Source organism: Peromyscus eremicus, chromosome 1, assembly GCF_949786415.1.
Source record: "Peromyscus eremicus chromosome 1, PerEre_H2_v1, whole genome shotgun sequence".
NCBI lineage: Eukaryota > Metazoa > Chordata > Mammalia > Rodentia > Cricetidae > Peromyscus > Peromyscus eremicus.
In genome coordinates, this window is record NC_081416.1 from 165,435,619 (window position 1) to 165,459,617 (window position 23,999).

At 49.9% G+C, this 23,999-nt stretch overlaps 1 protein-coding gene across 4 annotated transcripts in view; it reads left to right on the forward strand.

Moving 5' to 3' along the window:
* Positions 1-23,999, forward strand: part of Sptbn4 (spectrin beta, non-erythrocytic 4) — an 87,766-nt gene that overhangs the window by 40,238 nt on the left and 23,529 nt on the right. For 2 of the 4 annotated variants that reach the window (XM_059279487.1, XM_059279497.1), the window contains exons 16-19: positions 1,202-1,404; positions 6,707-6,797; positions 10,450-10,596; positions 12,976-13,239. In XM_059279487.1, coding sequence (XP_059135470.1) covers positions 1,202-1,404; positions 6,707-6,797; positions 10,450-10,596; positions 12,976-13,239 — 705 coding nt within the window. Of the gene's footprint in view, positions 1-1,201; positions 1,405-6,706; positions 6,798-8,136; positions 8,237-10,449; positions 10,597-12,975; positions 13,240-23,999 lie in introns of those variants that run through there. The other 2 variants (XM_059279505.1, XM_059279511.1) reach the window with 1 other exon arrangement.

Here is a 23,999-nt window from a genome sequence, read left to right on the forward strand (position 1 = left end):
TTATTTATTTATTTATTTATTTATTTATTTATTTTCGGGACAGGGTCTCTATGCAGTCTTGGCTGTCCTGGATGTCTCTATGTAGACCAGACTGGCCTCGAACTCACAGAGATCCTCCTGCCTCTGCTTCCTGCGTGCTAGGATTAAAGATATGCACCACCATACGTGGCCACTTTTTAATTTTTCAAAAAGGTTTATTTTTTATTTGTTTTACCCGCCTGTGTCTGCGCATAAAGTGCATTTAGAGTCTGGGGAGACCAGAAGAGCGCATCAGATCCCTTGGGATTGGAGTTACAGACAGTTATGAGCCACCATACAGGTGCTGGGAACTGAATCCAGGTCCTCTGGAAAGAGCAGCCTGTGCTCTTAACAGCTGGGCCATCTCTTCATCTCCCTATTCCCCCAGCCCCCCAACCCCAAGACAGAGTTTCTCTGTGTAGCCCTGGCTGTCCTGGAACTCATTCTGTGGACCGGGCTGGCCTCGAACTCAGAGATCTACCTGCCTCTGCCTCCCGAGTGCTGGGGTTAGAAGTGTGCACCACTACTACTACCTGACTTAATTTTTTAAAAAAGAATTTATTTGTATTATTTTTAATTGTGCACACATGTGTGTATATAAGCGTGTGAGTGCAGGTTCCCGAGAAGGCCAAGGTGCTGTTGTCTGGAGCTGGAGTTACAGATGGTTGTAGACTCCCAGATGGGGCTGCTAGGAACCTAACCTGGGTCCTCTGGAAGAGCAATAAACGCTCTTAACCAATGAGCCATGTCTTTAGACCTTTGATTTTATGGAGGCAGGGTCTCATTATGTAGCCCAAGATGGCCTGGAGCTCTCTATATAGACCAGGCTAGCCTTAAACTCTCACAGATCTGCCTGCCTCCACCTCATAAAGTGCTGGGATTAAAAGTGTGCGTCACCACGCTCTGCTTGGGTTTTGTGTTTTGTTAGAGATGAATTTGTAGACGATCACTTTTGGAGTGGCTTATTGGGATTGTGGGTTATCTGGGAGGAAATGGCAAGAGGGGACAGTTGATAGATTCGGCAGAGGGGGCTGAGACCTGAGGAATCTGGAAGGACATACTGCTAAGGAAAGGGTCCAGCAAGAGCAAAAGCCCTGAGGTGAAACTGTGCTTGAAGCTCCTGGCAGCCTCCCTGGCGTCCTGCGGTGGGAGCCGAGCTGACCCGTGTCCCTTCCCTTCCCAGGAGGTGGCGCTGTCTGGCGCCGAGCTCCCCTGCACGGTGGAGTCAGTAGAAGAGGCGATGAAGAGGCACCGGGATTTTCTCACCACGATGGAGCTGAACCAGCAAAAGATGCAGGTGGCGGTACAAGCTGCAGAGAGCCTGCTGCGGCAAGGCAACGCCTACGGGGAGCAGGCGCAGGAGGCGGTGGCCCGGCTGCTGGAGAAGTAGGTCCCCAGTTCGGAACCACAGAAGGTGGGGTCTGGGCACAGTGGAGCGGGGAGGGGTACCCAGATCCTTATTTTCTGTTTCTCTGTTTTTCCCTTGTCTCATTTTAATTCCTTGTTTATTTATCTATGTTTTTGAGAGAGGGTCTCTTGCAGCCCAGGTTGGCCTGGAATTTTTTTTTTTAAATCTACCTACCTACCTACCTACCTATCGTGCGTGCGTGCGTGCGTGCGTGCGTGTGTGTGTGTGTGTGTGTGTGAACAACTCGAGGGCGTTAGTCCTCCTCCTACCACATAAGTATGAGGATCAGACTGGGTGTCTCAGGCTTGGCAACAGCTGCTTCCCTTCCTAAGTCTCACCCATCCAGACCAGAACTTCAGGTGTAGCTGAAGATGATCTTGAACTCCTCATCCTCCTGCCTCCACCTGTCTCATCCTGGGATTACAGACGTGCATCATTATGCCTTTTTTTTTTTTTTTTTTTTTTTTTTTTGAGATAGGGTCTGCCAGGCAGTGGTGGTCTTTAATCCTAACTTGGGAGACAGAGGCAGGCAGATCTCTGAGTTTGAGGCCAGCCTGGTCTACAGAGTGAGTTCCAGGACAGTCAGGGCTACACAGAGAAACCCTGTCCTGGGGGGCGGGGGATGAGACAGGGTCTACCTACGTAGCCCAGGCTGAGGTCAAACTCAAAGCAATCCCCTTGCCTCAGGCTCTTGAATGTTGGGATTGCTGATATGCCCCACTTGCCTCACCATCCCCCTTCCGATTTCCTAATCTTTTTATAATGAACAAAAGGGAGGAATGTTAGTCTCTGATGCCGCAGCAGCAGCCTGCCTCTGCTGCCAGAGTAGTTACATCATCACCTGTCGCCAGGTGCCTTTCCACCGTCAGCCCTTCCACATGAGCTGTGCACCCTTTAAAAGTGCCCGCCAGGCACAGCTTGCTCTCTTTCCCTCTCTTCCCCTCTCTCGTCTCTCTTGCCTCTTCCTTTCTCTCTTGCTTCTTCTCTTCCTCTTGTCTGTCTGCCTCTCTCAAGCCCCCACTCCGACACGGCCTTTCACTCTTTGGCTCTTTCCCTCTCCCAATAAACCTAAACTAACTCTGTTGTGTGTGGCGTCTTTGCTTAGTGGCATACCTCGGCAGGGCCCTCCAAAAGGTACCCACGTCGCCTTTCTTTCTATGTATCCTCTCAACCACAGTCATTTGGAGTGTGCTGGAGGGTGAACCCAGTGCTTTATGCATACCAGGCAAGCCCCTCATCAACCCGGTGCCATCTCCATCACCAAATAACTTTCCTTAGCTGCATTTTGCATGTGAGGTCCAGAGAGGGAGTTGATTTGTTCAGTGTCTTAGCCAGGAAGTGGCACAGCTGGGATTGGAACGCTGTTAGTCTCTCTGCCCGGCAGAGAGGAAGGCTTTCCCACATCACTGTTCTCCCTACAGTCTGGCTTGCAAGGTCGAGTGGAGTTGACTGCAGGTGAATTTCTGAGGTGTTTCCTGGCTCCTGCGAGAGGGCAGGGAGCAGCTGTCTTTTGCCTGTACTTCTTGGGCCCCTCCTGCTCCTTCTATGCTGCTGGGCCTCTGTGTAGCAAGAGTTTTCTCCAGTCCTGCCTGGTCCATGGTCAGGACAAATCTCTCTCACCCGCCAGTCCCACAGCCACTTAGACCCAACCGAGTAAACACACAGAGACTTATATTGCTTACAAACTGTATGGCCATGGCAGGCTTCTTGTTATCTAGTTCTTATATCTTAAATTAATCTATTAGTCTATAAGTTGCCACATGGCTTGTGGCTTACCGGTACCTTACATCTTACATCTCCCTTGTTATCGCGGTAACTGGCATTCTCTCTGCCTCAGCCTTCCACTTCCCAGAATTCTCTTCTCTCCTTGTCCCATCTATACTTCCTGCCTGGCTACTGGCCAGTCAGTGTTTTATTTATTAACCAATCAGAGCAACACATTTGACATGCAGAACATCCCATAGCACCTCTGGGTCTCTCTGGAAGTAGCTCCCACATGCTCTCTCTTTGCCTGCACATGCACATCTATTTCTATGTCTGTTTCTTGTTCTTTCTCTCTTCAACTTTTCTCTCTGGAGAAAGATGTTACCTGCATCTATAATGCCCCCTTCTCTTGACAGTAGCCCAGGCTGGCCTCAACTCTTTATGTATCTGATGCTGACCTTAAACTCCTGACTCTGCGAACTCAGGCTCCTAAGAACTGGGCTTATAGGCATGGGTCACCACATTCGGTTTTTGTTTTTGTTTTGTTTTTCTCTTCTCGGACCTTCTGTTTGTTTCATAGCGTGGTACGCTGTCTCTCTAGGTCTCTCCTACATTCATTTGTTTATGCATCCATACAAAAAGGACATATTGAGCAGTCACTGTATGCCAAGGAGCTCATGGCTGTGAACAACAACAACAACAAAAAGACAAAAACCAAACAAATAAACACTCAAAAAAAAAAAAAAAAACCTGCCCTTAGTCTGGGGAAATGTTTGGTGGATAAAATGCTCAAGGCACAAGCGTGAGGACCTAAGTTTTACCCCTAGCACCCATGTAGAAAACTAGATATGAGCCAGGCGGTGGTGGTACATGCCCAGAGGCAGGTGGATCTCTGAGTTCGAGCCCAGCCTGGTCTACAAAGCAAGTTCCAGGACAGCCAGAGATACATAGAGAGAAACCCTGTCCTAAAAAAAAAAAAAAAAAAAAAAAAAAGCTAGGTACAGTGCCTTGTGTTTGTAATCCCAGCACTGAGGGGCAGGGATGGGAGGCATCTGCCTGGAGGCTCTGTGACCAGCCAGCTTAGCCAAAATGATGAGCTTCAGGTTAAATGAGAGACACAGAGACACAATGTAAAGAATAAGGTGGAGAGTGGTAGAGAGAGACACTGGCCTGTACACATATGCACACACACACACACACACACACACACACACACACACCACTCCTCTATGTGAAAGTGGCACCCCAATGGAGAGGATAGACATGATAAGGAAAATACACGATGGGGGAGACAGTGTCACATGCCAAGGACAAAATTAAAGAAGAAAGGAAAACCAGAAAGGGTCAGGGAATGATCAAGAGGGACCTCACCAAGCTGGCATTCAACTAGAGGTGGGTCATGATGTCTTCACAAGGGTTGCATATCAGATATTTGCACTATGTTTCATAACAGTAGGAAAATCACAGTTATGAAGTAGCAAAGAAAATAATTGTATGGTTGGGGGTCACCACAACCTGAGGAACTATATTAAAGGGTCGCAGCATTAGGAAGGTTGAGCATCATTGAACTAGACCTTGGGAAGAGTCGTTGCCAAGGCCCTGAGGTGAGAGATGCTGCTCACATCACGGCCAGGAGGACAGCAGGGTCTTCACTAAAAGAGGGAGAAACGCAGAATGGGGGAAGACAGTGAGGTGGGAGGGATATTGTGTGTGTGTGCATGTTCCTGTGTGAAGGGCCTAGAAGTTCAGGAAAGGCTTGGAGGCCTGCGGAAGATGGTATCATTAAAAAAGAGATTAATTGCATTTATTTATTTTGTGTTTGTGTGTGAAAGTGCCACAGTTCATGTGTGACAAGCGGAAGACAATTTGTGGGAGTCTGTCCTCTCCTTTTACCATGGGGTCCCAAAGATTGAACTCATATCACCAGGCTTAGCCACAAGCACCTTTACACACTGAGCCATCACATAGGCCCAACAACCTCATTCTTGCTGTCTTCTCTGCCTAGATTCTGGGGATGGAGAATGACAGGATGAGCATGCATGTAAGCTGATGGTGTGCCATTACCACTGAGCCACACCCCAGCCCCTCACTGGGGGATTCTAGGCAGGGGCTCTACCACTGAGCCACACCCCCAGATCCTCACTGGGGGATTCTAGGCAGGGGCTCTACCACTGAGCCACACCCCCAGACCCTCACTGAGGGGTTCTAGGCAGGGGCTCTACCACTGAGCCACACCCCAGCCCCTCACTGGGGGGTTCTAGGCAGGGGCTGTACCACTGAGCCACACCCCCTGCCCCTCACTGGGAGATTCTAGGCAGGGGCTCTACCACTGAGCCACACCCCCAGCCCCTCACTGGGGGATTCTAGGCAGGGGCTCACCACTGAGCAGAGCCCATCTGTTTTGGTTGCCTTCTCTTAATTCTTTCCTGACTCCCCTGTTGTCTTTATTTTTGTCCCCATCTCTCTGGGTCCCTCTCCTTTCTTTCTGTGTACCTGGAATTGAACCCAGGACATCACACATGCTAGGCAAGCTGTCTACCTCTGAGGTATATCTCCAACCTTCTGTTTTCTTTTCATCTCAGCTACTGGAACTATGCTTATCCCTCTCCATGGGTCTTAGTCTGTTTCTGTGTGTCTCTCTTAAAGTCTACGGTACCTATCTCTGATTTTTTTCCCCAAGATAGGTTTCTCTGTGCAGCCCTGGCTGTCCTGGAAATCGCTCAGTAGACCAGGCTTTTCTCGAACTCACAGAGATCCTCCTGCCTCTGCCTCTCAAGTGCTGGAATTAAAGGCCAGTGTCACCACATCCAGCTTGATTTTGTTTCTAAGTGTCTCTTACTCTGTTGTTGTTTGTTTGTGTGTGTGTGTGTGTGTGATATGTATGTTTGTGTGATGTGTGTGTTTGTATGATGTGTGTGTTTGTGTGGTGTGTGTGTGGTATGTGGTGATGGTGGTGTGTGTGTTGTGTGTATTGTGTGTGGTATGTATGTGTGTGTGTGGTGTGTGTGTGGTATGTATGTGTGTGGTGTGTATGGTGGGTGTGTATGTGTGTGTGTTGTGTGTGTGGTATGTGTATGTGTGTGGTGTGTATGTATGTGTGTGGTGTGTATGTGTGTGTGTGTTGTGTGTGTGGTATGTATGTATGTGTGTGGTATGTATGTGTGTTGTGCATGTGGTGGGTGTGTATGTGTGTGTTGTGTGTGTGGTATGTGTATGTGTGTGGTGTGTATGGTGGGTGTATATTGTATGTGTGTGTTGTGTGTGTGGTATGTGTATGTGTGTGTTGTGTGTGTATGTGTGTGTTGTGTTGTGTGTGTATGTGTGTGTTTTGTGTGTGTATGTGTGTGGTATGTGTGTTATTGTTATGTCTCTGTATCTCTATGTCTATCCCTGACCCCTCCCTCCCTCCTCCTCCAGTTTCCTTTCTTCTCTCTCCCTTCTCTGTCCTACCAGTGTTTCTGGGTCCTTCTCTTTCCCCTGCTTCTACTCAGCTGATGCCCTCACATCGCTCCTGCTAGCCGCCCCTCTCCCGGTTCCCACACCTGGGCCTCTCTTCAGCCCTTCTCTTCTCCCCAGGAGCCAAGAGAACCAGCTGAGGGCCCAGCAGTGGATGCAAAAGCTCCTGGATCAGCTTGTGCTGCAGCACTTCCTGAGAGACTGTCATGAGGTAGGCCCTGCAGTGTGCCGGGACCCACGGAGAGGCTTGATCCCCGGTCGGGGAGGGGCTGGGACGCCCCGTCTAAGTGGGTCGCAGAACCATGCTCCACCAGGAGGCATGCCGAGTCCTGTGCCAGAGCGCATGCCCCGCAGCTCCTCGTCAGCCCACGTGAGCTCCTGGGAGACAGAAGGAGCCCTGGGCTCCCCTAGCAACCGCTGAGTTCGCGCCTACGGTTCTTAGGGAAGGAGCGCTGATCTCACCTTTCTCTAGAGATTTGTGAAGCCGGAGAGAGAGACTGAGGGCTGGGGGTGGGGGAGTGGATGGACCAGTGGCCAGGAGCATTCCTTCAGTCACAGATGGCCCGAACTAGGCCTTCACAATTATTTGGTTTAGTTAGTTATGGTGCTGGGGACCGGACTCCAGGACTTGAGCTCTAGCCAAGGGCTCAGGCTCTGAGCTATATCCCCAGTTCCTTAATAACTAAGAATCAAATCCCTTCTCCTACATGCCTTGGAGTTCACAACTGATAAGATGGCCCAGACTCTCTTCTGCATTGAAATACTCCTGAAACTCCCCTTTGCCTTGGATCCCAAAGGAACTCTTATGGACCTGGACCACACCATAGATGGATGGTTCATAAACGTTCTCCTAATTCCCAGAGATGCCCTGGCCCTGTGTGATCCAGGACTAGACCTTATCCCCATGATGAACTGGTACCCGTTTCTCCAGAAGGTTCAGGAACCAAGTCCTTGCCCTCCTCCCACCCCGACTAAAGATAAGGTTTGACTCTGCATATTCAACACCCATGGCAGCCTAGTCTCCACACGTACGAAACAGACACAGGTCTCCAAACCTTCCCATAACTGAGAGAGCCTGTTAGCAACGGGTCCCTGTTGGTCCTCCTTCCCACTGGAGATGGTTCTGGACAGCATCACAGATGTACCAGGCTGCTCCTGCCCTAACCTCTACCCTCAAGTGGTAGCCTGAAAGCGGGGCCTCTGCGGGTTAATGATGGTTCAGGAGGCCCTCCAACCCCCCCTTGCCATAGTCCACACCCTCACCTAGTTGAAGGAGCTGGGGACCCGGACCCCCTCCTGCCATTAGGAATGGTCCTGTCCCCTGTCGTTGGGCTGTTCTGGACTCGGTAGCAATGATCTGAGATGGACCGGAAGGTCCCCGGCCGGGGAAGCTCAGAGAAGGTGGCGATTCCTCCCCCACCCGGACTAGGGCCCCCCGCAAAGAAGGCGGGCCTGGAGGCAGGCAGGGGGCGCGCGCGGGCGGGCGCGTGGCCGCGGCGCGGGGGCGAGGGAGGGGGCGCGCGCCCGCCGGAGCCTCAGCCGTTGCCGCTGCCGCCGCCGCCGCCGCCGCCGCCGCCGCCGTCGCAGTGGAGGGGCGAGTGCCTGTCCGCCCGCCGCAGGGACGCTCCTCCAACGCCGCCGCCGCCGCAGGTCTCGGGGGCGCCAGAGGGAAGGGGAAGAGAGAGGGGGAGGGGGCCGGCGCGCGCCCCCGCGGACACGCGCGGGGGAGGGGGCTCGTGCGCGTGCTCGCCAGCCAGGCCCGCGGGAGGGAGGGGCGGGGGCGGCACGGGGGCGGGCCTGGACCCCCGCCCTGGGGAGGGACGGGGGAGGGACGAGCCCGGGAGCTGTCCGCGGTGCTGGAGCCGCAGCGAGAGGGGGCAGGGAGGGGGGCTAACCTAGGCTAGTCTGCATTTGATGTATGGGCGAAGCAGGGGGTCCCAACCTCCCTAGGAGGGGATCAGATTTGCCCTGGTCTTGAGGGATTTCCCCGATTTCTAGGGTTTTGAGTCTTCGGTTCTTGCGGGGTCCGTAGCAGTCCCGGATGATGGAGGTGAATCACTTTGGGGGGGCTCTGCAGAGGGAGATGAGGTATTAGGTGTGACCTGAGTGCGAGGGGCGCTGACTTTCGGAGAGGTTACCCTTGGTTGTGGAGAGAGTCTAGCCTTGCACTGAGTGGCCCAGAGCGGGCAATCCCTTTTAAGGGGCTTTACCTAGAGAACGTCTACCTTCTCCGTTAGGGCTTTTGCCTTCACTGTGGGACTCCGGTTGCGTGTTCATCCCTGTGTAGGGAATTGGGGAATTCGGCGTTTGACTTTGCGCGTGTGTGTTGTGAGAAGCTGTCCTGGCCCCCTGAGGAGCACACGCTCTGGGGACGTGGGGTGGGGTGCGGTTTGGCCGGCTCCGGATTTGTCCTTGAATATGACTGCATTTGCCTCCCAGGACCGCGGAGTCCGGCCTTTTTTTTTTTTTTTTTTTAACCAGGAGGGAGGAGGAGGATCTTGTGACTGGAGGGGGGGAGGAGCAAACTGTCCCAGGTTCAGGCTTTGGTCGGGAGGAGATTGTGGCTTTGGAAACCAGTCTTGTTTAATAAGCGCTTTCCCCCCTCCCCAAGTGCTGGAGATAGAACCGGATTCCAGAACTTACTTTTTCGTGCTGAGCGAGCAAGCCCCCTCGGCTCAGTCGTCACTCTTGCGGAGGAAGGCGCTCAGAAAACAGCCCTGTGTTTGTTGCTATCGGGAGAAATGAGAATATTCTTGCTGTTTGCATCTTGGATGACGTTAGCTTGGAGGGGGGGCGGTGCTGGATCAGGGGGTTTGATCTGATCCACATTGGGAATCCTACATTTTGGAGGTAGATCGGTTCTAGGAATCAGGAGGCAGTCTGTTGCTCATAGTTTGGGTGTTGGCTGGTCATGATTTGGGGTAACCGCGTCTTAGTCACAGGCGCTGGACTTAGGTTTCATTAGAATTTCTGGGCCCAAGGGTTGGGTCTCCTCTAGCTTGGAGGCCTAATTATCAGGATGCTAAACATGGAAATAGTCAGGAGGTTGTTTGGGGGTGTTGATCTGACGGTGGGAGTGCTGGGGCTAGATTTGGGCTTGTTCAACCTGTGGCGCAGGTTAAAGATTTTTAAAAATTGAATCAACAGGGTCTTACTATGTAGTTCAGGTTGGCCACAAAGTCCATCTCCTCCTCTCCCAGGCTGCCCAGTGCTGGGGTGGCAAGTATGCATTCCCGCTCCCCCTCAAATATTGAGAGTTGAAGGTTTGGTCCTTATTAGGGGGTCATACTATTTTCTCTTTTTAAAAAAAAATTAATTTTTTATTACGTTTATCTACTCACCTCACATGTGGATATGGCTTTGGGCGCCCTCACCATCGAACATGGGAGAGGGTCAGAGGACAGTTCTCTGCTTCCACCACGTGGGTCCCAGAGGCTGAACACAGGTCTTCAGGCTCGGCAGCAAGTACCTTTACCCGCTGAGCCCTCTCACCAGCCTGGGGCCTCAGTTTTCCTATGGGTGGGACCAGGGCGGGAGGTTCATCTGATTGACGAGGTGATTTAAGGGGTTGATTTGACCTGCCGTGGAAGGAGGGTGATGGGGCCAGACATCCCACTTTGGTTTCTCGAACGTAGCCGAGGCTGGCCGAGCCCAAGGTTTTTGTACTGGGGGACCACATAGGCATCTTTTATCTAAGAAAGAGCTGGAGAGTCCTCTCCAGTCAGCCTTATTTGCATAGATTTCCTTCTCAGCTTCACTCTTATCAGGCAAGAACCTGACCCGGGAGTTCTTCTGAGGGGTGTTGTGAGGCTGTGCCCGATGGGGAGAGGGACCCCCTGAGCCCTCCTGTCTGCCCTGCACAGCTGGATGGCTGGATCCACGAGAAGATGCTGATGGCCCGCGATGGCACCCGGGAGGACAGCCACAAACTGCACAAGAGATGGCTCCGGCACCAGGCGTTCATGGCTGAGCTGGCTCAGAATAAGGAGTGGCTGGAGAAGATAGAGAGGGTGAGGACGAGCGCGGCCCTCTGCCCGCCCTCCCGGAGACACGCCCTCACGCTGATGCCTTCACTGTCATCCTTCCGGGCTGGCATCCCTCAGCTGGTTCAAACCTGTGTCATGCCTGCTTGCTCCTAGCCATGTGACTTGGAGTCATCATTGTAGCCTTGAGCTTCAGTTTGCTCATCTGGACAGTGGTCTTCACCTCTTGCAACTGTTGCTCAGAGCCTCCTGTTTATTAACATTTCCCCCATCCTATAAACCCTGCCGCACTTCCCCTCACATTACCTCAGTCATTTAATATGGAAGGAAGCCTTAGACACAGGCTAGGGAAGCCCTGTATTAAACTAAAGTTTAGATTTTTTTTTTTTCAGCCCTAGTTTCAGGGTCTGTAACCAGCTGTGATATCTTAGGAGAACTACGTTGGCCTCCTAGACCCTAGGTTTCTCCTCCTCCTCCTCCTCCTCCTCCTCCTCCTCCTCCTCCTCCTCCTCCACTTCTTCTTCCTCTTCCCCTTCCCCTCCTCCTTCTCCTTCTTCTCCTTCTTCCCCCCTCCCCCGGCTTCTTTTTTGCTTGCTCTTTGAGAAATGGTCTTGGTATGTAGCCTAGGCTGGCCTCCAATCCAAAACCGTCCAGCCTCAGCCTCCCTAGTGCTGGATTACAGTCCTCCATCACCACACCTGACTTCCATTTAACCTTTTGAGTAAAAATAAGCAAATAGGTGTAGCCACCTCTCTGGGTTTCTGAGTACATAAAATGTGTTAGAACACCAGGCACCAGGCATGTGAGGTATATAAGACTAGGCACCCGTTATTATGGTTTGTTGATTTGTGGGTTTTTTTTCCCCTGGTGCTGCAAATTGAATTCAGGACCTCATGCATGCTAGGCAAGTGCTCCACCACCTAGCTATGTCAGGGCCAGCTTTTCTCTTTTCTTTTTGTTACTATAGTTATTATTGTTTCATTGCTGAAACTGGAACTCAGGACCTTGTACAAGCTAGGCTAGTACTCTACCACTGACCCACAATCCCAGCCCTTTAAATTTTTTGTTTAACTTTTTGGTTTTTTTGAGGTGGGGTCTCATGTAGCCCAGGCTTGCCTCAAACTCACTAGGTAGCTGAAGATGACCTTGAATGGCTGGTCCTCCTGCCTCCACCTCCCAAGTGCTGGGAAGACAGGCATGCACCACCACACTTGGCTTTCTTTCTTTTTTTTTTTTTTAATTTATCTATTGTTGTTATTTCATTTGTTGAGACAGAGTCTCAGTGTGTAGACCAGGCTGGCCTTAAACATCCAATGATTCCCCTGCCTCTGCTTCTCAAGTGGTAGGATTATATGTGTGAACCACCATACCTAGTTCAGTATTATTATTTTTGTTTAGATTTTTGTTTTGTCTTTTATTCTTTTGTTTGTTTTGGATTTGGTTTTTCAAGACAGGTTACTTTGTATATCCTGGAACATGATCTGTAGACCAGGCTGACCTCGAACTCACAGAGATGGGCCTGCCTCAGCCTCCCAAGTGCTGGGATTAAAGGCGTGCGCCACCACTGCCCAGCTTTACGAGACAGGGTGTCATTATGTCATCTTGGCTGCCCTGGAACTCTCTTTGTAGACCAGGCTAGCCTCAACCCCACAGAGCTCCTCCTGCCTCTGCCTTCCAAATGCAGAGATTAAAAGCATGCATCTGTTCTTGGTAACATGTCATAAATGTAGCTCTGGGCCACCGAGACAGTTGACTTCAGTTTTGGAAGGGCCTAGACAGGTACTTGCTTTCAGTATCAGTTCCCTAAACTCCCCCTTGTTCTGGTTGAACCCTTAGAGCTGCAGCCCAGGGCAACCCCACTTTTCTAATCTAACAGAAATACTCAGGTTCACTCTATGCTCTTAAGTGATCATAGTGACCCCTTAAGGGACAGTGTGTGGCGAAGCCAGTCTTCTGGACCTTGAGCTTAATGGCAGTTCATTCTCTCCCTGCCTCTCCCTCCCCCTCTTCTCTCCCCTCCCCTTCTCTCCCTTCTCTTCCATGCTCCCTTCCCCTTTTCGTCATCTTCTCCCATCCCCTCTCCCTCTTTCCCGTTCTCCTTCTCTACCTTATCTTCCTTTTGTCCCTCTCTCATGGTCCTACTGTGTGAACATATCTCCTTGTTCATTACTTTGTGACCAACTGTCTTTCCCTATTTCCTTCCCATATCGTTGGTCTCTCTTGTCTGCCCCCATCAACCCTGTCTGTCTCTTGCCTGTCTTCCTTGGTCCCATCTGTTTGCATCTGTCCTTTCCTGCCTCTGCCCCTCTCTCCCCGCATCTCTCCTGTTGGTCCTGTATCTCTTTGTCTGTTTCCACTACCCATCTCCTCTTCCTCCTGTCTCCGACCTTCCACCCCTCCTGCCAGGAGGGCCAGCAACTGATGCAGGAGAAACCCGAGCTGGCAGCCTCTGTGCGCAAGAAGTTGGGTGAGATCCGGCAGTGCTGGGCGGAGCTGGAGAGTACCACACAGGCCAAGGCGCGCCAGCTCTTCGAGGCCAGCAAGGCGGACCAGTTAGTGCAGAGCTTTGCAGAGCTGGACAAGAGGCTGCTTCACATGGAAAGCCAGCTACAAGACGTGGACCCTGGTGGGGACCTGGCCACCGTCAACAGCCAGCTCAAGAAGTTACAGGTATGATGGGCTGGCTGGCCTGGTGAGGGGGGGTCCCCTGTGGCAGAGCAGAACAGTTCAGGTCCCACCTCTGAGATGTTTCCACCTGAGGCCGTGCAGCTAGGAGTGACTGCTGGGAACAGTCATCACCTGAGGGTGGAGGACTCACAGGGACAGAGGGAATCTATAATAAAACAAACGGTACAGACATTTTCTCAGGATTTTGATATTATTTTCTGTGTGGAGAAAGAAAGGCCCAGAAAGAGGAGAACGGCTTTGCCCCGAGTATCAGTGTGTCCATGGAGTACTTTCTCTTTCGATCCCCGGCTCAGCATTCACGGACCCCTGCAGCAATCTTAGGAAATAGATGCTCTATTACCCCCATTTTACCAATGAGAAGACTGAGGTACAAGAAAACTGCAGAGTGGCCAGTTTCTGCCCTTCTGAACAAAGAGCCCTTAGAGAACATTCCTGGGCCTGATTAAGCCCTGCTTCTAGCCTGGCAGCTGGTTGGTGTTCAGGACTTAAAAGTCTGTGTGGCAGCCGGGCAGTGGTGATTCATGCCTTTAATCCCAGCACTCGGGAGGCAGAGCCAGGCAGATCTCTGTGAGTTCGAGGCCAGCCTGGTCTACAAAGCAAGATCCAGGATAGGCATCAAAACTACACAGAGAAACTCTGTCTCAAAAAACAAAACAAAACAAAAGAAAAAAAAAGTCTATGTGGCTGGTTGATGTGGAAGCAGGCCCTGCTGCTCATCTCTTGAAGTGGAGTGGCTCCTGTCTTTAAATGCCAGAGGTGGAACTTGATTGAAGGATAAATAAACTGAGGCTTTGGAAGGTGAATTTCCTCACTTGGGGAGCAAACGGTAAGGGCTGGATTCAAAACCAAATCCTTTGTGTCTTCGGTGCCCCTTGGATAGAATTCTTTCAAGGTTTTTCTTGTAAAGTAATCAACATGGTAGGTGGCAAACTGAATTAATTAATTAATTTTAAAGATTCAAAAACTGACAATGTAGCTCAGTTGGTAGAGTGCTAGTCTGGATTCGATCCCCAGCCCTGAATAAACTAGAGTATTAGCACACAGGCCTGTAATCCCAGCACTCCAGAGATGGAAGGATGGGGACCAAGAGTTTGAGGTCATGCTTGCCTTCAGCCAGTTCCTGACTAAACTGGGCTACAGAAGACCCTGTCTCAAACCAACAACAAGGTTAGAGCTAAAAAAATAAAAATGAAGACTGCCTGGGCGTGGCTCAGTGGTAGAGCCCCTGCCTAGAATCCTTCAGTGAGGGGCTGGGGGTATGGCTCAGTGGTAGAGCCCCTGCCTAGAATCCCCCAGTGAGAGGCTGGGGTGTGGCTCAGTGTTGGAGCCCCTGCCTAGAATCTCCCAGTGAGGGGCTGGGGGTGTGGCTCAGTGGTAGAGCCCCTGCCTAGAATCCCCCAGTGAGAGGCTGGGGTGTGGCTCAGTGGTAGAGCACCTGCCTAGAATCCCCCAGTGAGGGGCTGGGGTGTGGCTCAGTGGTAGAGCCCCTGCCTAGAATCCTTCAGTGAGGGGCTGGGAGTGTGGCTCAGTGGTAGAGCCCCTGCCTATAATCCCCCAGTGAGAGGCTGGGGTGTGGCTCAGTGTTGGAGCCCCTACCTAGAATCCCCCAGTGAGGGGCTGGGGTGTGGCTCAGTGGTAGAGCCCCTGCCTAGAATCCCCCAGTGAGGGGCTGGGGTGTGGCTCAGTGGTAGAGCCCCTGCCTAGAATCCCCAAGTGAGGGGCTGGGGTGTGGCTCAGTGGTAGAGCCCCTGCCTAGAATCCCCCAGTGAGGGGCTGGGGGTGTGGCTCAGTGGTAGAGCCCCTGCCTAGAATCCCCCAGTGAGGGGCTGGGGTGTGGCTCAGTGGTAGAGCCCCTGCCTAGAATCCCCCAGTGAGGGGCTGGGGTGTGGCTCAGTGGTAGAGCCCCTGCCTAGAATCCCCCAGTGGGGGCTGGGGGCGTGGCTCAGTGGTAGAGCCCCTACCTAGAATCCCCCAGTGAGGGGCTGTGGTGTGGCTCAGTGGTAGAGCCTCTGCCTAGAATCCCCCAGTGAGGGGCTGGGGCGTGGCTCATGTGGAGTGCTTGCTTGAAACGTTCAAAGCCCTGAGGTCCATTCTCAGCACAGAAAAAAAAAAAAAAACTAACAATAAAAGCATAATTATATAAGTATACCAGTTTTTAAAAGCTTTGTTTATGTCAACTAGGCTTGTCACCATTTACCATATGAAAAATGAAAAATTCCAATATGTATTGATTCTTTTTTGAAATGAATATTAAATCTATCACAAATTGTCCTTAATAGCCCTCTTCTATGAAGAACAATGTGGGCTGGTGAGATGGCTCAGCAGATAAAGGCACTTACTGCCAAGCCTAACAACTTTGAGTTTGATCCCTGGGACCCACATGGTAGAACCAACTCCCATAAAGTTGTACACACACACACACACACACACACACACACACTGTGGTATGTGTGTACCTCACACACATGCATATGCTCACACACACTAAATAAAAAAAAAAGAAAGGATGCATGCACAGATAAATAGATTTTCTTTACACACAAAAAAACAGGGAAGGCTGACAAAATGGCTCAGCAAAATATTGCTGCTCAAGCATGAGAACCCATGTTTATCATCTGAACCATGTAAATCATCCAGGCACAGCTGGGCACACCTGCAATCCCTGTACTGGGAAGGTGAAAGTAGCCGGCTCCCTGTGGCGTGCTGGCCAGTCATCTCACTGACTCTGTAAGTTCCAGGTTCACTGAAAGACCCTGTCTTAAACAAATAAAGTGGAGCAATTGAGGAAGAGATCCCTGACATTGACCCCCACCCTCCACATGAACACACATGGACGGACACCCCTGTGTGTGCACACACAACCATGTACACACAGATAATAAATAGAGCAAATGTTAAATGTGAGAAGAAGCTGTTTTTATTTTTTGCAGCTCTTCCTGGTGAGAGATGAAAGAGAAGTGGCTTCTCACATCCGCCTCTGCCTGGGCTTGTTGCTGTCATGTGAATCACCCAGCCGTCTCTGAAGTCTTGTGTGCTCAAGAATGAGAATAATATAGGCAAATAGCACTTTAGTGGGTAGATAGCTAGGTAGGAAGGAAGGTAGGTAGATAGATAGATAGATAGATAGATAGATAGATAGATAGATAGACTAATCTGTGGGTTGATGGATGAATAGATGGATGGATAATAAATAAGGCTTATTCTATAGATGGATGAATGAATAGGTGGAGATATGGTGGTAGATAGATAAACTGATCCTGTGAGTGGGTGGAAGAATAGATAGACTGATCCTATGAATTGAAGGATGGCTGGATAGATAGATAGATAGATAGATAGATAGATAGATAGATAATGATGATGATGATGACAGGTAGATAGATAAGAGGATAGATAGGTAGGTAGGTAGACAGATGATAGATAGATAGATAGATAGATAGATAGATAGATAGATAGATTAATCCTGTGGGTGGGTGGAAGGATAGATAGATAGATAGATAGATAGAGGATAGATAGATAGGTAGGTAGGTAGATAGGTAGATAGATAGAGGATAGATAGATAGGTAGGTAGGTAGATAGGTAGATAGATAGGTAGATAGGTAGATAGGTAGGTAGGTAGGTAGATAGATAGATAGGTAGAAGGAAAGAAAGAAAGAAAGAAAGATAGATAGATAGATAGATAGATAGATAGATAGATAGATAGATAGACTAATCTCTGGGTTGATGGATGGATGGATGGATGGATGGATGGATGGATGGATGGATGATGGATAATAAATAAGACTTATTCTATAGGTAGATGAATGGATAGGTGGAGATATGGTGGTAGATAGATAAACTGATCCTGTGAGTGGATGGAAGAATAGATAGACTGATCCTATGAATTGAAGGATGGCTAGATAGATAGATATATAGATAGATAGATAGATAATGATGATAGGTAGATAGATAAGAGGATAGATGGATGATAGATAGATAGATAGAAAGAAAGATAGATAGATAGATAGATAGATAGATAGATAGATAGATAGATAGACTAATCCTGTGAGTGGGTGGAAGGATAGATAGATAGATAGATAGATAGATAGATAGATAGATGATAGATAGATAGGTAGGTAGATAGGTAGAAAGAAAGAAAGAAAGAAAGAAAGATAGATAGATAGATAGATAGATAGATAGATGATAGATAGACTAATTCTGTGGGTGGGTGGAAGGATAGACAGACAGACAGACAGACAGACAGACAGACAGATAGATAGATAGACTCATCCTATAGGTAGGTAGGTGGATAGGTGGATGGGTGGATGGACAGACAGACAAACAGACTAGTCTGTGAACTGGTGGATGGATAGATGGATGGGTGGATAGATAGATAGATAGATAGATAGATAGATAGACAGACAGACAGATACTGTCATGTAGCCTAGGCTGGTTTAGAACTTGCACTGTATCTAAGGATAACCTTGATTTCTGATCCTCCATTCTCTGCCTCCCAAGTGCTGGGATTATAGGCATGAGCTGCCACACTTCATTTATGTGATGCTGGAAATCAAACCCAGCATTCTACCCATTGAGCCATTTCCTCAGCCAGCACCTTAGTGTTTTTATAAAAATAGCTTGCACCAAGCCAGACCACACTTCAAACTGCTAACAAGTGCTCTGTACCACACACTGTAACCCCAATCCTCCAGCAGTCCTGAGGAAAACACGTGTCCGTGGAAATCCCATGGCCCAGATGGAATCCCTGGCCAGCCCACGGCCACACAGCCATTCAGGACCATGTCTAGTTGTTGGTTTGGATTTTGTTGTTTGTTTGTTTGTTTGTTTGTAAGTAGGGTCTCACTATATAGCCAGGCAGAATTGAACTCCAGGCAATCCTCCTGTCTCATCCTCCCAAATATGGAAATGACAGAGTGCACCACCATGCCTGGGTTTGAATCATGACCCTGCTACTCTCTTGTGAGTGATATTGGTGAAGCAGCTGTGCTCAGTTGCCTCTGTGCAATGGAAGGACCCTGTGCTAGCTCAGTTGTTGACAGAGGACCTGGAACATCACTCTCAAGAGGGTGGAGTCTGGAACCTGGCTGCCTGGAGCCTTCTAACTCTGAGACTTCCTGGCAGGGTGATCTAGGGATGTCACTCGTCTCTTTTTGCCTCAGTTTCTCCTTTACTAAAATGGACATCCTGATAGTACTGCCTCTTCTTCACAGTGAAGATGAAAACATGTAACTCACAAGGTATCCTCAGACTGACTGCCCCTGCAGAGCTGAGATTCAAATTTGTTAAGAGCTCCCTTGGTGCCCACACCAGTAATCCCAGGATTTGAGAGGAGGGGGCAGGAAGATCAGGAGATCAAGGCCATCTCAGCTACATAGTGAGTTTCAAGCCAGCCTGGGCTACATGAAGTTCACAAAGAAAAAGAGCCAGGTGTGGCATGCACACTTGGCCAGTGCTTGGGAGGTGGGAAGGAGGAATGCAAGGTCATCCTCAGCTACGGAGTGAGATAGAGGCCGCTCAGTGAGACCCTGCCTCAAAACAACAGAACAACAAAAGCCAAGCATCATGACACACAGCCTAGCATTCGGGAGGCTGAAGCAGGAGAAGCCCTATAAGTTTAGGACTAGCCCAGGCTACATGACACCCAGTTTCAAAAACAAAAACAAGGAAAGAAAAAATGCCCTGGCTTAGCTGTCTCCCCAGCTTTCTTTGGTTATATTATTTGGTTACAATTGTGTCACATGTTTCTGCTCAGATTCCACTGGGGGTATCTCCCCTTCCTCATGTGGCTTTTTATAAATGTGTTTGGGGGTGGCATATGGCGCTAAGCCTAGACACTCCCAGCTCGGTGGATCTTGCCAATTTTATGCCCAAGTGCTTCTGCTGACGATGCTCCCTCCCAGCAGCAGAACCATTTCCTGAATCCCAGCCAATACCAGCATCACCACACTCACATTCTCCCAGCCAGATGGCTGGAAAGTGATGGTGGGCCGGAACCTGTATTGTGGATCTCTGCCTGAACTAGCAAGCATCTCATGGCCCTCTTGTTGGACATGGGTGTTGCAGTGTGATCTGTGGGGGTGGGGGTGGGGTGGCGGCACACGCTTGCATTCGTAGCACACAGGAAGCAGAGGCAGGTGGATCAGGAGCTCAAGGTCATCCTCAGCTACATAGGAAGTTGGAGTCCAGCCTGGGCTGCATGAGACCCTGTCTCACACAACAACAAAACAAAACAAAATCAGAGGCAGGCCAGGTGTGTTAGGGCACACATTTAATCCCTCTCTCTCAGGAGGTGAGGCCGGTGATTTCGAGGCTAGCCTGGTCTAGAAAGTGAGTTCTGGCTGGGGATACACAGTAAGACCCTATCTAGGAGAAAGGAAAGGGGGTGGGGGAGGAAGAAAGGGAGGATCATAGAAAAGACCAGCAGCCTCTGGCTTCAGCAGGATCATCTCTCCCTCCCTACGTGGGAATTACTTCCTCCCAGCCCAGCAGACTCTGTGATGGAAACATGAGTTCCACTTTCCCAAGGAAAGGCTGAAGCCCGGATAAAGTAAAGACTAGGCAAAGGGCTGGAACAGGACTCCTGGGCTCTTTCACCAGCAGGGGGAGCTCGAGACAGGAATGACCTGGTGGGCTCTGGCCTCCAGATGGAGCCCAGCTGGCCCTCAGGAGGTTGTGGAGGGGGCTCCTCCCAAGGTCCTGCTGTTCCCTGGGGGCAGCCCGGGAGCTGAGCACAGGGTGTCTGGAGGAGGGAGGGCCAGGGCCACCATCCAGATTGGCGTGCATGCCGGGACACTTCTCTTCTCTTTCCCGGTCCCCCCGCCCCCCTGCCGCCGTCCACTTTTGCTCTGCTCTGTCTCTGAATTTTCCGTCTTTGCCAGGCATGGTGGCTCACACCTGTAGTCTTAGCATGTGGGAGACTGAGGAAGGAGGATTGCCAGGAGTTGGAGGCCAGCCTGGGCTATTTAGTGAGTTTCAGACCAGCCTGGGCTACATAATGAGACTCAACAAAACAAAACCAACAACCAACTCCATCTGTTACCCTCTTTTGACCTCACCTTAGCCTTTTGTCTCCTCTTCAGTCACTGCAGCAGGGATGTCCTCTCCCAGGCCCAGGCCACGTGACCCAGAGTCCTCTCTCTGAGCCTCCTGACTGTCCTTTCTGGTTGAGGGACCAGATGGTAGGGCGGCAAGCCCTGGATGCCAGGCCTCAGGGGCCTGGCCAGCTGGTCTAGTTCAACGATGTAGGCTCCTGCTTGCCTGCCACCCCAGGGGGACAAGCGGGACGTTGACTGTAGGCATTGTGGCTGCCCAGCCAGGTCCCTAAGGACCCCTCACCAAGCCCACTTCCTGTGCAGGGCTCTTTCTCTGTCCCTTCGTTCTCCACTCCCTGTTTCCACTCCACTCCACTAACACGGCATGGTTGAGGGCAAGAGTCCGAGTTTCTGCATTATGTACTCCAGGGTTCAAATCTCCATTCTGCTACCATGTGACTACCATGTGACCAAGGTCACATTGCCGGAATATAGAAAATGTGGTGAAGCCTTTGGGCCTGTGGTGCTGAGTTCAAATTCTGCCTCTTGCAGGTTTTACTCTGGGCTTTGGTTTCTGAAACTGGGAGCTGGGAAGGAAGCATGGTGGATCCAAGTAAGAATGAGGATGTTGGGGCCAGGGCTTGTGGCCCCAGGCTATGTGACTGGGGATCTTTTAGAAGAAACCCCCTCCCTGCCTCCTTCCTTCCATCCCCCCCTTCCATTTTCTTTCTTTTTTTTTTTTTTTTTTTTTTTTTTTTTTTTTTTTTGAGACAGGGTTTCTCTGTGTAGCCTTGCGCCTTTCCTGGAACTCACTTGGTAGTCCAGGCTGGCCTCGAACTCACAGAGATCCGCCTGGCTCTGCCTCCCGAGTGCTGGGATTAAAGGCGTGCGCCACCACCGCCCGGCTCTTTTTTTTTTGATACAGCATCTTACTATGTAGCTTCAGATGGCCTGAATCTCAGAGTGTAGATCAGGCTGGCCTTGAACGCACAGAGATCTACTGGCCTCCCGCCTCCAGAGTGCTGGAATTAACGGTGTGCGCCAGCACCGCTGAACTTCTCCAGCCAGGTGTGAGCCACCTGATGTGGGTGCTGGGAACTGAACCCAGGTCCTCCGCAAACCAAGTGCTCTTAACCCTGAGCCTCGCCTGCAGCCCCTCCTATTTTTCAACTTTCCACCCTTTCTTTTTTATTTTTTTAAAAACATTTTCTTTACTGTTATCTATGTATCCATATGATATGTGTATGCCACCCATGTGGAGGTCAGAGAACAACTTTCAACAACCAGTTCTCCTTCCACCATGGGACCTGGGAATCAGACCCAGACCGTTTACCCGCTGAGCTATCTCAGCCCACTCTTCCTTTGAATTCTTGAGACTATAGCCCAGGCTGCCCACACCATGTGCTGGGATTGTAGGTGTGTACCACCCACATCCAGCTTAGTTTGTAATTTTTTTTTTAATGAGTAAGAAATCTGGCCATACTTTTGTGTCTAATGATCCTTTTAATTTCAGGACAGGGTAGAGTGCCTGCCTAGCATGCACAAAATAACTGGGTGTGCTGGTGCATGCCTGGAGATGGAGGTGAGAGAGTCAGGAGTTCAAGTCACCCTCAGCTGCATAATGAGTTTGAGACCAGCCTGGGCTACATGAGGCACCAGCTCAACAACAAGCAGACAAGGCAGTGATTGTGCACTTGGAGCCATTTACAGGCCTTCACAGACAAAAGGGGCCTCCTGACTAGGGACTCAGGATGTGTGCGTGGCCTTTTCATCAAAAGGAGAGAAGAGTTGTCTCCATCTCTGGGCGTCACTGGCTGGGGACAGTGTTGCAGGGCTCTTGTAGCAGGAAGCTGGAGCTTACTCATGTCGTTTCAGGCTGCTTTGTGTCTGGTGTATGTGTGTGCATGTGTGGTGGCGTGAATTCCTCTGTGTGTGTGTGTGTGTGTGTGTGTGTGTGTGTGTGTGTGTGTGTAAGGGATCTGAGGCTGAAGCTGAGTGTCTTCCTTAGTCACTTCCTATCATATTATATTTGTGTGTATGCGTGTGTGATATGTGTGGTTTTGTGTAACACGTCTGTTTGTGTGAATGTGATGTGGATTCACCTGTGCCCATGGTGAACATGTGGAGGTCAGAGGACGACCTTGGGTGTGAGTCCTCCCAGCCTGTCTTGCCTGAGTGTGTGTGTGAGTGTGTGTGTGTGTGTGTGTGTGTGTGTGTGTGTGTGCGCGCGTGTTGCTGCTGTGAACAGTAGGCTAGCTGGCCTTTGAGCTTTCCCTGACTCTTCTATCCCATTTCCACATTGCTGGAGGAGACTTGGGGCTGTAGACATGTGCCATCATGCCTGGCTTCTCATGGGCACAGGGGATTCAAACCTTACATAGCAAGCATTTGACCCACTGAGCCCTCTCCCCAGCCTCAGACTGTCTGTTACAGTCTCCTAGCCAGCCTTGGTGACAGGTTGCTAGAATCCTAGCACTTAGAATTCGAATTGGGAGTTTTAGTCTGCGTTATCATGGTACCCTGAGTGTGGGAGGGTAGGAGGGTTCCGGGAGGGAGGGAGGCAGAATATGTTCCTGAACTTGCCAAACCTGGAGTCAATAGATCAAATCCCAGTTACTCAGCAAGCTGAGACAGGAGAATCAAAAGTTCAAGTCTAACTTGGGATCTACATAGTGAGTTCAAGGCCAGCTTGAATTACTTACTGAGACCATGTCTGAAAATAAAAAGTAAAAAGAGGGCTGGGGATTTAGCTCAGTAAGTGTTTGCCAAGAACTTACCAATGAAAGGCTCTAGTAGCAGGAAATTGATTCACTGATTGGTTAATTCAATTAAAATTTTGAAACAGGGTCTTACTATGTAGATCTGGCTGGCCTTGAACTCACACCTGCCTCTGCCTCCCAAGTGCTGGGAATGCAGGCATGCACCAACATGCGTGACAAATACATACATCTTATGAACTGTATTTTAAGAGAAAAAGATAGCTAGGACGAGAAGGAAGGAGAAAGGAAAGTGTTAGTTCTTCTGCCTAGTTACTTGCCTTAATCTGTTACCTCTTAATTTTATTATTGCTGTGTTTACTCCTCTTTCATCTGGTTGGAATCAGACAAGCACTCTGCAAGCACATTCTTTAGTGAAATATCTTATTAACCTAGAAATCATCAGGAAAATGTAAAGTCTTCCCTCCGCCTACCCCCGGCCCCATGCCCCAAAGGAACCTCAATTATTGGTTAGTATGAATGCTTCTAGACTCTTCTCTATGCATCTCCAAGTGTGTTCATATGGGTACATGTTTTTGCTAGTGTCTTCATTTTATTTAGTTTTCATGCTTAATTTAAATTTTTGAATAAATAAAATTTCATGGTTCAGACATCAAAAACCATATGAAAAAATCCTATGTGAAAATCTCCTCCAGCCCTGCCCTCCATTCTGTGAGTTCTCAACCCTGGTAGGTGACATCTGTTGTCAATTTCTTGTTTACTCCAGGGAATTTTTATCCATGTGCAATTCACTACAAATACGTATCATATGGAGGCTCTCAAATTGCTTTTTGCTCCACTCAGTCACTCCTGGCTATTTATTCCACCCCTTTGCAGATTTCTTTAACCATTTCTTTCTTGAATTCTTACTAGTTTTGAGAGTGAGTCTCATGTCGCCAAGAGTGACTTCAAACTTGCTGTGTAGATGAGAATGAACTCCTGATCCCCCTGCCTCCAC